Source organism: Heptranchias perlo, chromosome 28 (genome assembly GCF_035084215.1).
Source record: "Heptranchias perlo isolate sHepPer1 chromosome 28, sHepPer1.hap1, whole genome shotgun sequence".
NCBI classification, from domain to species: Eukaryota; Metazoa; Chordata; class Chondrichthyes; order Hexanchiformes; family Hexanchidae; genus Heptranchias; species Heptranchias perlo.
In genome coordinates this window covers 30,820,931-30,835,918 of record NC_090352.1, presented here as the reverse complement: position 1 = coordinate 30,835,918, position 14,988 = coordinate 30,820,931, and the positions used below count along the sequence as shown (strand labels likewise).

The 14,988-nt window shown below is 42.5% G+C and overlaps 1 protein-coding gene across 1 annotated transcript in view; it reads left to right on the top strand.

The window, feature by feature from the left end:
* Positions 1-14,324, top strand: part of LOC137299225 (mucin-17-like) — a 30,221-nt gene extending 15,897 nt beyond the window's left edge. The window contains exons 15-26 of the mRNA XM_067967889.1: positions 5,358-5,482; positions 5,665-5,794; positions 6,707-7,975; positions 8,732-8,866; positions 9,278-9,465; positions 9,536-9,633; positions 10,521-10,648; positions 10,723-10,912; positions 12,200-12,347; positions 12,427-12,505; positions 12,905-13,033; positions 14,152-14,324. Of these exons, the coding sequence (XP_067823990.1) occupies positions 5,358-5,482; positions 5,665-5,794; positions 6,707-7,975; positions 8,732-8,866; positions 9,278-9,465; positions 9,536-9,633; positions 10,521-10,648; positions 10,723-10,912; positions 12,200-12,347; positions 12,427-12,505; positions 12,905-13,033; positions 14,152-14,267 (2,735 nt within the window). The 3' untranslated portion in view covers positions 14,268-14,324. The remainder of the gene's footprint in view (positions 1-5,357; positions 5,483-5,664; positions 5,795-6,706; positions 7,976-8,731; positions 8,867-9,277; positions 9,466-9,535; positions 9,634-10,520; positions 10,649-10,722; positions 10,913-12,199; positions 12,348-12,426; positions 12,506-12,904; positions 13,034-14,151) is intronic.
* Positions 14,325-14,988: the final 664 nt, after the last annotated feature.

Here is a 14,988-nt window from a genome sequence, read left to right as displayed (position 1 = left end):
TAGGATTCAAGCAAAATATCCTTCTGTGGGATTCTCTCATTTTTGCATTTTGTTTAATATTTTTAAAGTGAGACACTGTGATCTTTCTGACAAGCCACTCATAGCAATTGCTCAGCAAGCTTCATTCAAATAATTTTTTTTTTTTGCAGGCACATCACCATAGTCTGACAAAAGGACCATTAAGTTTTTGTAAAAAACTATTAAGCCTTAATTGTTTTCCTTGGCTCAGTGGTGCTACTCTTAAACAAGGAGGAAGATCATGGATTCAAGACCTATACCAGCCCTTGACCACATATTCTAAGTTGACACTTCAATGCAGTGCTGCATTGTCAGAGGTGCTGTCTTTTGAATGAGACGTTAACCTGCGACCCATTTGCCTGCACAGATGGATGTAAAAGACCCGATGGCACTGTTCCAAGAGCAGCGGAGGTGTTCTGGCCAACCGTTTTCTGTCAATGAACATCACTCACAGATTAACTGATCATTTATCTCTTGTAAAGTTCCTTGGCACAGTGTGAGGATGTGAAAGATACTATATAAATGCAAATTTGTTCATTGTTTTCAAAATTTACATTTCCTCTGCCCACATCTTTCGAGCTCCACTCCTGAAGACACTGACTCGTGCCACAGTGCCTGTTGCCTTGATACCTCCTCCACACTGCCATTCCTTCTATACAGACACCTGGAATTTCAAAAGGCAATGCCCTTTCTGTCTCCCTTCCTCCTTTGGGGGTGAGTGGTACGCATCCTGGCCTCCACTCAAAGCATCCTCCTAATGGCATAATTGATTTTGGCACAGGACTTTGGTGCTTCCCCCAAGAGCTCTGTCTTGCCAAAACAGAGAAACTTCTCATTACCACCGAACAGTACCAATGAGGCCGTGCTGATCACTGCCAGGGGTTTGTGAAAGCAGTAAGGCAAGCACTGCACATAGTCTCTGCAATCTCCCGTTCTCTCTCGTCCTAAGATGTGGTACTCAATCCATCCTTGGAAGGACAAAAGCCTGAATGAATCCAGGGTCTTCCGTCAGCCAGTTTAGCACCGAGTGGAAATAGACTGGTTAAGGATACACTTATTATTCTCTCACTTGGCAGTGTACTCATTCTTTTTTTTGTACATTATCTGAGAAATGCCATCAGTTCCTTTGGGTCCCTAATGATAACCTTCCTTGTACCAAGGTCAAAGCAGCTGACGACCTAAAGAAAGCAAAGAGACAACGACTGGGTAAACACTGAAAAAAACCCCCACAAGCACTAATATACTTTATTCTCTACAGTATTACTTTATTTTAAGATTTCTTGTGTTTTATAATAGAATTTGATTAAACAAAAATAACTGTTAGCTGATTTTCTTGTGCCAAAACAAAAATGACAAAATTACAAAAATTTAAATTTTCTGTAGTTAAAAACATTTTTTAACTGGCTCAGAAGAGATCAATTAGATTTATCCTGTCTATAATCATTATTCATTTCATTTGTTGTTTGTGGATCATTGGCACAGAGTGGATATAAACATATTATAAATAGAGCAGGCCATGGGCAGCAATGAAACATGATAAATATCTCCACTCGTTGGACTGACTGTAACTCCTCCTCAATCCCTTCACCCATGAGTTACCTAGTCACCCTCACTAGTAAATTTATTGCACCTTACTAGTGCCGATTACACAGCCTTTATTTATCTTGTCATTGTCTCTCACTGCAAACCAAGCGTTCATCAGCTGAATGTAATGACTGGGATGTGTTCATACACCTTCCCCTATATAATAAATATAGAAATAAGGAAACACATTAATGTTATTTGAAATACAGCAGAAACGCTAAGGAATTCAAGGGCTATCTACGAGACCCCGGGGTAGGGTAGTGGAATCATTAAGAAACACTTAGATGTGTGTTGTGGATGGTTGAAGTCGAGTGGACTGAATGACTCTCTTCGACTGTATCTACCTTAGGATCTTGTTAAAAAAACAAACCAAGGAACATACTAGTCCATCTTTACTTGCAATCTTCTGACCTAAAATTGAAATGTGACATTTCACAAAACAAATCAATCCGTTCTTCCCATCTCCACAGCCTCTGCTTCATACCATGAGCTGTTTGCATATCACCAAGCTGGGTTCAACAGGGCTATGATTTTAACAAGATGCCATTTTCCCTCTTTTACATACACAATATTGTTCCTTATCTTTGGTCACCCGGTGCAGAAAGGGGTGGGGCAAGTCGGCGAACCTCCTCGTGGGTCTGCTCCTGGGCCTGGCTAAGTTGGCCATCTACAGGCCCAGGTTGGTCGTGGCCCGTGGGGGCGGTCGCTCAGACCGTCTGTCTCTCTTCCGTGGAATTCTCCGCGCCCTGGTCGCCCTGGAGATGGAGCACGCGGTGTCTACCGGAAGGCTTGAGGCTTTCCGCGACCGGTGGGCACCGCAGGGGCTGGAGTGCATCCTGGACAAGGATAATAACATTTTAATTTGACACTTGGTTTTAGTTTTCTTTGGTTGCACATAAACACACCCTAACCCCCCCTTCTTATAAAAGGGGGGCCTAAAAACACAAAAAAGGAAAAAAAAACTAGCATCATTAATCACAGTCATTGAACAAGCAGATTGAACTAACGAAAAAAAAATAGAAAAAAGATCTGATTGTGTCATTTCAAGCCCCGTGTTCTTGAAATAATTGTGGAAGTGTCTGTTGGACTGGAGCTGTGACCAAAACAATATCCAAGTATTCAAGTGAGTGGAGGTCAGAGCGGAGCTCTCTGAGCAGAAAAAAAACCTCTGATGGTCTTCATTTTCACATCTGCCAAAAATAGTCATAAAATAGCAATCCTCGGGATCGAATACTGGAATAAGGGCTTGAGCTGATTAAAGCAGGAGGCAATTAATCTGCTGGAGGCATCTTATTTCAGTACAGAATCTGCAGGATCATTCGTTATTGTTTTATTAGAAGCGGGATATTGAATTTTGTTTCAGGTCAATAATTTCCAGATGTTATAATAACATATGATTCAATGAAAACCTCCTGCCCAAATGTATTAGTGATACATATAGAACATATGGATGAAAGGATTATGATTTAGATAAAATTTCAACACAGATGTCAATGTCAAAAAAACAAACTTGCATTGATTGTCTGAAAGAAGAGGCCCTGATCCTATCAGCTCGGATGGTTTTCAATCCAAATTCCAACCGCAAGGTGCAAAAAGATGAAGTGCAAGGACCTACTTGTCAATCATTGCTATAACGCCCTGCCCATCAGTCAATCACTTCCATTGACTCCGGGCTGTTTATAGATAAATCATCACAATATATTGGGAATCAGTTTAACAGGAAAACCGGGGAGCATCAAATAAGCATAAGCATTTCCCTGCGGATTAGTTAATGATCCATTGCAAACAAATGGCATTAAGTGTATTTTTATTTGGTTTGCTAGTTAACCGCACCCAATCGAATGCAGGGAGGTTTAATTTGCAATTGTAACATGGTTCACAGGGCAGAGAATTTCTCTTGAAAAGCACTCAGGCGCTCACTGTGAGGAAAGCAGCACTTCGAGATGGAGCTCTCGGTGATCTTTTTGTTTCTCTGGGGCAGCTGTTTCAGGGTTAGGGCGCTGGACTCACCCTCATCCCCCCGATTTCGGAGACATGTATCGGTCCAATATTTCGACTATCCCGAGGAGATTGCTTGCACGCCGTTGGGCGTCATGGTGCGAATTCGTAATGACTCGTTTCAGGGGATGTCCATTCGGCTTTCAGTCGTGGGTAAGTTATGAACCGTCGATGCTTTAAACTTCCCTTATTATTTCTCATTGTATCTAATTCTGCTGGTGGTCCCTTTTGCTCCTAGTGCTCAACTTCAATCCTCTTTCCCTTCAACTCTGCTCGTTTCCATCCCTTTGAACGAGGATGTTAAATCTGAATCAGGAAAGCTTTTATCTTAAGATTATTACTCAGAGGAAAAAGTCGTGTCCACTCCTTTCCCTGGTGGTAAATTAACATGGAAGCTCTTGTAAACAGTCTCTACTTCCAGAATCTTTCCAAAGGCGGTTCCTATAGTAATCGTACCTGCCAGTGGTATTTCTCGTTCCAGCAATTCTTCCTCGCTCTTTCGTTCTTCCTCCCTCTGCTGGCAAAGCCTTTAACTGTTTTGGCCCCACACTCCTGCTTTCCTACTGTTCAAAAGCCTCAATCCAACTTGTTGATCATAATTGTTCACCTTCCTGTGGATTTTTTTCTGGTTATGAATTGTTAGCCCGTAGGAAGGAAAATAACTTGGATTGATATATCACCTTTTTTTTTTCACAATATCCAAAAAAGTCTTCTGGCTAGGCGATTCCATGTCCCAGAAGCTCTTGAGGTATAGCTAACCAATCTGGATCCTCTGAAGGACCTCATTAGGTGTCACAGAATGTCAGCCATTGGAAATGGTAATTAGCTGTGGTGCTGAAACCAGCTATAATTAGCATTGGTAATTCTGGAGTGATGTGGGTGTGAGCATTTCTTGTCTGTTCTTTAATCTGACCATTCTCTCTGTTGAGCTTCTTTGAAGGACAAACTCACTTTTATACAGTGCTTTATTGTGTTGTCAGGATGTGCCAAAGCACTTGTGAATAGATTGCTTTTGAAATGTGGTTGCTGGTATAGAGACATGCCAGTCAACTTGTGCAAGGATAGAATAGGCTAATTGACATTTCATGTCTATAGTTCCCTTGGCTGAAGTGTCACGAGAGTAACTATGTCCATCTATCCAAGATAATAAGGACTCACTGGTCCAGCATAAGCCGAGCTAGAAGAGGGGTTTCTCTGCCTGTCATGTTTTTGTCCTTGCTCTGATGGCCCTGGAGAGGGAGCATGTGGTGGTCCCCTGGTATGCTTGAGCCCTTCTGTAACCAGTGAGCACTGCAGTGAAGTGTCTGATACACACAGATTTTTAGTTTTATAAGTTCCCTTTTTTTTGTTCTGTTGAATTTGGACTTTAATTCAATTTTGGTTGTGCTTCCTTGAAGGGCAGTATTGCTTTTTGTATAAGCCTGTTCTGCAATAAGTCTTTAGCTTGAAATATTGTTTCTATTGACTGAAGTCAGTGGGCAGTCTGAACTATTTATGGCACAAGGATAAATGGATAATGGTGAAGTACACTCTCCCAGGCAGTTCCATGTATAATTGGTTCATAAGTGATGTGAGCTCACAATCCAAGTTGGGAAATGGGCTGCTTTATCTTGCTCTTGTAGCCATTTCTACGAGATAGCTAATTCTGTGCTAGTAATATCTAAACTGAGATGAACATGTCTTGACTGAAGCACTTGCTTCTGAACTTACAATTGTATTCAGATGTTTGCTTAATGAGCATGTTTCTGGTTAAACAGATGACTATGGTATACCAAGAGACTTCCGTTCATTGCCCAGCAGTTGTAAATATAGAACCATTCCACAGGCAGATGGGTCACTGCTTTTCAGTACTCCATACAATGGATGCTATGTTCATTTAATGGTAAGTGCATCTGTTTTAGTCAATATTTCTAATAATCATTTGACTATGACCCTGCATGGATTGGTGCTGGATAGAAATATGCTTCTGCTTGATTAGTAGTTGATCACTTTGCAGGACTGTTTGTATTAAGATTGCTTTCTATCAATTTATTGGATGTTAATGCTGTTCCCCTCCCCCTCTAGAATAAAACAGTAAGCATGGAGTTGAGGATTGATGGAATCGATGCATCCAGAAGGATAATAGTTATAGAGCGCATTCCTGTAAACTGTACCCTGCCATCGTTGCTGCCTCCATTGGTTCCTTCAGTGATCGGTAAGTCTTGGTCACCTTTTGTTGCAAAAAGTGTTTATCTCCAATGCATGATGACTTGTCTGCTGCCCTGCAGTGGGAAGTCTTTGTGCTGACATTTCAAACAATCTTCAATCATGAGTCCAGTTCAATATGGACTGTTATTTTTTATTTTAAAAAAAAGCAGCAAATCTGATTTATTTTTCTCCCCACCACTATGGGCCCCAGCATGTAATATGTGCTGACTGTCAGCACCAATAGCGCTGCACTGTCGGGTGACATTAAATGAGGGGTTGAGACCCTGTGGCCTGAAGGGCGTCCAGTTCATCAGATGCTCTGGCCAACAGTCATCAAACATTTGGTCACTCTGCTGTTTGAACTTGCTGTATTCAAATTGGCATTCCAAGTTGCACATAGTGACTATAAAATTAACCCACTAAATATGAAGTGCGTTGGGCAGTCTTGATCTGTTTCAATGCTGCCACTCCTTTGCTCTGCCAAGAAACCCTCCCAAAAATAGAGGCCTTGCAGTGCTGCAATGTTAAAATATTGCACAGTTTGGCTCATAACTCCAACTTGTTCAGGAATGCAATCATTGGTGGTGGGGGGAAAAGCATAGATTAAGATTATGTGGAAATGTTAATTGTAATTGCTGCTTTATAAGCACAGTTTCTACTCTTGCTCCTTTGTAACCATCTGTTTAAACTACAGTTCCAACCTGGATAACAGTAGGATCCATCCCAGTGGATGTGAAGCCAGTTAATGCGACACCAGGAGTCACTCCATTTGTGAAGCCAGTTAATGCGACACCAGGAGTCACTCCATTTGTGAAGCCAGTTAATGCGACACCAGGAGTCACCCCAGTGGATGTGAAGCCAGTTAATGCGACACCAGGAGCCACCCCAGTGGATGTGAAGCCAGTGAATGCGACACCAGGAGTCACTCCATTTGTGAAGCCAGTTAATGCGACACTGGGAGTCACCCCAGTGGATGTGAAGCCAGTTAATGCGACACCGGGAGTCACCCCAGTGGATGTGAAGCCAGTTAATGCGACACCAGGAGCCACCCCAGTGGATGTGAAGCCAGTTAATGCGACACCAGGAGCCACCCCAGTGGATGTGAAGCCAGTTAATGCGACACCAGGAGCCACCCCACTGGATGTGAAGCCAGTTAATGCGACACCAGGAGCCACCCCAGTGGATGTGAAGCCAGTTAATGCGACACCAGGAGCCACCCCACTGGATGTGAAGCCAGTTAATGCGACACCAGGAGCCACCCCAGTGGATGTGAAGCCAGTTAATGCGACACCAGGAGCCACCCCAGTGGATGTGAAGCCAGTTAATGCGACACCGGGAGTCACCCCAGTGGATGTGAAGCCAGTTAATGTGACACCAGGAGTCACCCCAGTGGATGTGAAGCCAGTTAATGCGACACCAGGACTCACTCCATTTGTGAAGCCAGTTAATGCGACACCGGGAGCCACCCCAGTGGATGTGAAGCCAGTTAATGCGACACCAGGAGTCACTCCATTTGTGAAGCCAGTTAATGCGACACCAGGAGCCACCCCAGTGGACGTGAAGCCAGTTAATGCGACACCAGGAGCCACCCCAGTGGACGTGAAGCCAGTTAATGCGACACCAGGAGTCACTCCATTTGTGAAGCCAGTTAATGCGACACCAGGAGCCACCCCAGTGGACGTGAAGCCAGTTAATGCGACACCAGGAGCCACCCCAGTGGACGTGAAGCCAGTTAATGCGACACCAGGAGCCACCCCAGTGGACGTGAAGCCAGTTAATGCGACACCGGGAGTCACCCCAGTGGATGTGAAGCCAGTGAATGCGACACCAGGACTCACTCCATTTGTGAAGCCAGTTAATGCGACACCGGGAGCCACCCCAGTGGATGTGAAGCCAGTTAATGCGACACCAGGAGTCACTCCATTTGTGAAGCCAGTTAATGCGACACCAGGAGCCACCCCAGTGGACGTGAAGCCAGTTAATGCGACACCAGGAGCCACCCCAGTGGACGTGAAGCCAGTTAATGCGACACCAGGAGTCATCCCAGTGGACGTGAAGCCAGTGAATGCGACACCAGGAGTCACTCCATTTGTGAAGCCAGTGAATGCGACACCAGGAGTCACTCCATTTGTGAAGCCAGTGAATGCGACACCGGGAGCCACCCCAGTGGATGTGAAGATTAATGGAGGTATAGTATGCCTGTGTGCACCTGAAGTCAGTTTGCCAGTGAGGTTGGCCTTCATGAGGCTTGGAGTGTAAAGCTAGTGGTCAACTTGTCTTGGTAAAAGTTGATAGGGCAGGATTAGATTTGAAATGCAGTCTTTAGTGATCCAGATAATATAACTCTTTAAATCTCTCCTGGGAAGAGTTGGATTGTGGCAAAAAGTCATTCTCCCATGCTTTTAAAATAAAGCACCCTGGGACTTCCTGGTGTAGTGAGTGATTTCTCCCATGCAGGCCATAGTCTGACAGACCTTGAGACTTGTCGTCTCGAAGTGCAGGTGGATAAGCAAATTCTCGAAGATGTTTGTCCAGTGTCGTAAGTGGAAATTAATGTAGAACGAGTGTTTGCATTTGATTTCACATTCAGTTTGGGTAATCCAGATATCCATCCTAATTTGTGTTTCACATGATTTTATCCCTGAAGTAGAGGTAAATTACCTATGGTGTTTGTCCACACTTCATAACTTTGTACCAGATGGGAGATTCCAAACTTGATCCAGAGCTGGCAGCTACGTAATGATCAATGTCGCAAAATTGAATAGGAATCATTGCCCTAGAATTAGACCTTTGAATTAACCTCACATTTTTAATGGGCAGTAGATTTCTAAAGTATGTCTGAAGCAAGAGTAATTGGAATAAACACTAGTGTTTTGTGTTGACTTAATTTTTTAAACTGCAATTCACCACTTGGTATTCATTGTAACCTTTTACCTCCTTGTAGATATGATTTGTGATATTGATGCCAAGGACCGTGTAGACTGTGGAAATGCTACACTTGGTGAGCTGGCATGTGGTGCTAAAGGATGCTGCTATGATCCAGTCAATGTGCAGACCCCTTGCTTTTATGGAAAAACAGGTTGGGTTTTATTTAGTTCTCCAGAAAATGGCTATGAATGGGAGCTTTGCTAATTTCTCAGGTTCAGACTTCAGCCCTTAGTCTAGTGCACATGCAGGCCTTGTTCAGAATTTGCCACTGAACATAAGTAGAAGTGGGCCATATGACCCCTCAAGCCTGATCTGCCATTCAGGAAGATCATGGCTGATGTTTAACCTCAATGTCACTTGAGGTGAACAAGTTCTGTTGGCATGGGTCCATGGTATCACTTTAACTGGGGCTGAAGTGCATGCAGAAAGCTTGAGGCCTGTTGAAATTTGATATTAATTTAGTGTAAATTTGAGGTTTTAATGTTCCACTGATCTAGTCTGATACTGTTTCCTTCCTTGTTACATGGAACACTTTGCTAATTGCATATGACTTTTCCCCCAGCTTATATTGACTGCACAAACAATGGGCTATTTACCATTGTAGTCCCCAGGGTTGCAACAGTGCCCCCACTGAATCTTGGCTCTGTTTACTTGGTGAATAACGCAAGTTCTGAATGCATCCCTGTAGCCAGGACATCTGAATTTATTGTCTTCAGCTTTCCTTTGAATTCATGTGGGTCCATGCAAATGGTAAGTGGTTTTGCTTGGTGGTGGGGGAAGGAGAGGAGCAAGTGTCTCATCAAAACCCTTTTTTATATAGATTGATGGACAAAACATCACTTACACAGTAGATATCATAGCAAAAAGGAGAATCCGAAATGGACCTCGTGGCTCTATAACCAGAGACAGTACTTTCAGGTAAGCTTGTGAATACTGAACTGGGTAATAGTGGCAACTATTTCAATAGACCAAAACCAAGCTTTCTAACTTGTACTTGGGTTCGAATGGGAAAGGATTTAAAAATTGCACTGTGGAAGTTGGTGAGGTCACGGGAGCTTATCTGAAGGGTTGGAGACCAGACCCATCATGTGATTACTATACATAAGATGGCATGGCTTTGTACACCATTGACAGTAATGCAACTCGAGGCAAAAATACAAAGAGAACCTATGGTAAACTTCAAGCCTTAAACTTTAGGACCCCCCCCCCCCCCCAGAAGGAAGCTCAAAGACTGGCTGCCTACTTGGCATCAGAAGCCATACTTTCACGACCTGGTCCTGCTCCCTAACACCATGTGTTAATTACTTGAACATGGGACTACAATGCAATAATGGCAACTATTCCATCAGGCTAGTGCCACAAGTTCTTAACCCCAAGGGTCATGTCAGCCAACAAATGTATCTACCACCACCCCACCACATTAAAGTTCTAACTGATGTACTTTGTCACATTGCTAAAGTAGTCATAAGCCCTTCCTTAATTGGGTGCTCAAAGAGCTTGTCCATTTCTTGTGTGGTAATGGAGACAATAATGAAATGGGAAGGGTGTTAAACCTGGCCCTATTGAAGAAGAGCGACCCTTTTTTGCTGTTGTTCTCCTTCTCTTCCATACCCCTGCCCCAAAATATCAACCTTGATTCTTGTCCGGTTTCATAACTAGAATTAAAAGCTTGGGAGACCTGATGCACCTCGTTGATTGGCACTTCCTTTCAGCTCATCCATTTTTGGTAGTTTTGCACTGTGGCATTATTGAAATATTCTGTATGATTCTTTAAGCATTATGCTTTAATGTTGTTGCTCTCATAGGCTGCATGTGATATGCCACTTAACTGGCAGTAGGAACATTCCTTTGATGCTGGTGGTGAACACTCCTTCGCCCCTGCCTTTTGTAGTGAAGGATGGTGTCCTCAAAATGGAAATGAGGATTGCAAAAGGTAATGAAGGCTTAACTTAGTCTGAAGAATACTAGGCCTGTACACTTTGTTGCTGATCTAGTTTATTTCCACAGAGGAGTCATACAGTACTTGGTTTGCTGATGAAGACTACCCGATAGTGAAATTTCTTAGGGAGCCAGTGTATGTAGAAGTACATCTTCTCCACAGAGTGGATGCTAATATTGCACTGGTCCTGAATGACTGTTGGGCAACCCAAACATCTGATCCTCATCATGGCAAACAATGGAGCATTCTTGTGAATGGGCAAGTATACTTCCAATTTCCCTTTTCTCTTAAAATGCCTCCATCCTTGAGGGCTTGAGCAAAATATGCTGTTTGAGTTAACATGAGATGGGAAGTTCCTTAGACTAGATTTGACCGTGGCTGTTTAAATTCTTGCATGATACAAAAGCACTCAACCAGGTGCACTAAAGTTAGTTGAACTTGTCCAGTTTATGACAACCCAATATGTGAACAGAAGTGCATGTTAATTCCAGTAAATCATTATCCCAGTCAACTAGTCTAATTATATGATCAACTGCATGGTTCCTTTTGTGATGTGTAATTGGAATATTGTGACCCTGAATTTGCCCCCATTCTTTGGCGACATGGGTGATTCATTTTGCTTATTGGATGAGTAACCATCACAAGATAGAAAGCAAATGTCCTGTGTGAATCCTTGTGTTGGGGCAGGAAAGAGAAACAAAACATTTGCTCAGTGAGCTTTGTCTAGCAGTCTGAGACTAGCAACAGAGAAACTCCTTCACCTTATGATTATGGCCAGGGCAGAGTTTACTTCCCAATAGATAATGCAGTGCTTGGTTTTGTATCTGGGTTCATGGCTTGAAAGTGACTGCTGCATTGAAACTTAGTTTGATTTTCTTGGCCTTTAATTGCCCCTTTCTTTCAAGGGCTGCTATAGTCATGCAAGACAAGTGTTATTAACTTGAAGCTGAGTATGTAATAGGCTAAGATCCAGTTTCCCTTCTCCAACACCAGTTTCGTATTGGGAGTGGAGCTTGAACCTGGAGGCAAGAGCATGACCACTTAACCAAAACATAAGCATGTGATCTAGGCTGATCCTTCAGTGCAGAACGAAAATGCTGCACTTGGTGGTCTTTCTGCTGAAATAATAAACTGAGGCCCATCCATCCTCTTGGGCGGATGTGGAAGATTTCTTGGTACCTTTCAAAGAGCAAGAGTTCTGGTGTCCTGGCAAACATTATCCCTCCAGCAACACCACTTAGTGAAGGATGGTGTCCTTTACTGCTTTTCAGGGTGCTGTGAATTGATTAATAGGGAAACAACCAGAGACTACACTTCATTGGTTGTGAACTAGGTTGGGTGTTAAAGGAGTCTTTTATTTTTCCCCCAACATTCTGGTTTCACCATAGTATAACTAGTTATGGAGTTTTAAGCAATCCTAAAGTAGTAACAATGATTTTCACAGGAGCTGAACTGGATGGCAAGTAAGCATTCTATATTTGACATTTTCTATTTCACCTTGAGAATCAAGAACACCATCACAACCAAGTCTGTTTTGTCCTCCAGGTGCCCATATTATGGTGATAATTACTTGACCCAGTTGCATGCGGTCGAGGCAACTTCCAGCTTGCTGTTTCCAACGCATCACAAACGGTTTGAAGTGAAGACCTTTGCATTTTGGGGCCGGGAAGTTCAAGCAATTTTGAATGGCGAGGTTAGGTTTTTAAATATAATTGTATTAAAATCTTCCTTACTGAGTTGGTGCTCAAGAATAACTGTGCTCTCTCCTGCAGGTCTACTTCCATTGTAGTGCAACTGTGTGCCTTCTGTCTGAAATGGAGAAGTGTGCCACAACTTGTGACACTGGCAAAAGTAAGAAGCACCTCAGAGTTTCACAGTATTTGAAGGCTGACTCATCTTGGCTTCAACTCTTCCACGTCAACTAGTTTCACATCTACATTATTTGAGAATCAGATTTTAGTACAATCTCATTAGCTGTCCTAACTCTGACTACGATGCAATTTGAGCTCCATGAAACTGCATTGTGCTGTATGCAGGAATCTTTGAACAGTGTTGTATGGTAAAAATTCAATAGCAGGGTGCTGAGTCTTGCTAGTTGCTCTAGAAAACCATCTGCTTAAAATTTTCAGACTATTTCCTTCAAGAAAGGCTTAATTGAAAATTTCAGCCTGTTTTGAAATTGAAGTGGAACTTTAGTGCTTGTAGATTGCCCAAGATGGATAAAATCATTAACACTTTCTCCTTTACCAGGAATAGCCAGAAGTTCAGACTTTGACACTTCAACTGAGTCCCTACAGCAAGGACTGGTAACACTGAAGAGCCCCATAATTTTCACTCTTGCTGAGGAAAATAGTGTTGCAGAGTCCTCCCAGGCAAATGGTATGAAGTGTATTGCATGCTTATTCCTAACAATATGTTGGCATCTTAACCCTGAGTAATTGTAATGTGAAGCCTGAACTGGCAGGTAATGAACTTTTTTGAAGGGCACTTTGTATGAACTTGCAAAATTGATTGCACAGGTCCAGCAAACATCATAATTGATATCTCCATTTCAAATGGAATACTTGCCTGGTCCTGTGCATTTTGTAAAATACCCTAACCATTTAATTGGCTTATCTGGGGAAGTTGCTATTTTCCACCGCAGCATTTCCTGCCTCTGGGCAGTACTTTCCTGCAGCTCCTTTACCTTGCTACACCTTTATTGGATGTCTAGTGTGCCAATGGGCTTTGTGCATCATCACTGCAGTGCCCAAATTGTTGAAGTTCACTAACAAATGTAGAAACATTGAACATTAACTCCTGCTATAGGCCATTGCAAAAGGTACAAACTAATTTTTGGCACTAGGGCAATTGTTAATTGTACTTCATGCTCATTTATAAACAGGGTTAAATTGCACTCAACCCTTTGGACAATAGGCACATGGGTACCAAAAGAACATCACAGGCAAGAGCCCAGGTTGAAGGCAAAGCTTGGTAATCTGCTGTGCTGCATCTGCCTCAGCTGTAGTCAAGGGACATTCTTTTTAACTTGGATCAGTCAAATGAATTGTACTGGATTATGCTGTAAATTTGCAGTGCTCTACTAGCTTTAATGCCTTTACTGTAGGATCATGAGTCAGTGACAGTTCCTTATCAGGATATTTGGCTTCACATTGAAGAGCGTGAGCTACAAGAACATTTCCGTTGTCTTTCGTAGAGTTGCTGGTCTGAATCTGGTCACCTGACTACGAGATTTGTGAAGTGAACCGATCAGCACCATGGCTGGATGTGTTAACCGTTGGGAAATCCCACAATTTTGAAGGAGAACTGATTGTATTTTGAGGCATCTGGCTATGAATCTGATCTAATGTAGTCTTGAGGTGTGAATGATATTGGTAAACTACCTGGAACTTTTTCAGGGTAGAGTGGGAATTTTTAAGGTTGAATGGGGAGGATAGATTCATTGCATGTAACCATTGGTATACGTATCTCACTAAACTTTCCCTCTCTGTTTATAGAAAATATAGTTGATGCCATCCTACTTGCAGCAGTTGTGACATCCCTTGCATTGGCCTTGATCGCTGGACTAGTTCTATGCTGGAACTGTAAACAAATGTGCAAGCGCAAGTCTTGAGTTCTGTTCAACATAAGTTTTAGGATCAAAATACAGTATTAAAGGTTTATAAATCAAGTAACTTTGTTGTTTGAATTTATGCAGCCCCGGTGCTGCAATAACTGCTGAAAATGAAATTAAACTCTTGTAAATGAATCTTTGCCTTTTTGTCCCATACTCAATGGGAAGGGCAGATTTCTTAATTTAAACTTTTTGGCTTATAACCAAATGGTCTCTGCCAAAGGTGAATCAACTGATCAATGATGACTTGCCAACAGGGGTACATTGCCTTTTGAAATGTGGCACTAAATCCCTGAAATTGGTTACTTAACATCTTTGAAAGTTGGCATATTGCTGGAGTGGGAGTCAAAACTATTAACATGACTGTCTGCCTATTTTAACCAAGACTAAGCAATTTAGTGTCTTGCATGATTTGATTTCAACTTTTGTTAGAAAGTTTTGCATCTTTACATACTTGGTAAAGTAGGTCATGTACTAACTACATGACTTTCAGCTGGGCAAAATTGGGAGGTAGATTTTTCTTGTGGCATACTGAAACTTTATTTTTCTCATGCCCATTGGTAAAGCTTAAACACTAGGGGGTGTAATTTCCTCAGTTGGTACAATCTCTAAAACTGGATTTCCTGCCGATATTTAAATTGCTGGAGAAATTTCACTTTGTTGGTTCCACACTTGATTTTGAGCAAATGCTCTGCTGAAGTCCTATTTAAAGGAACATGGG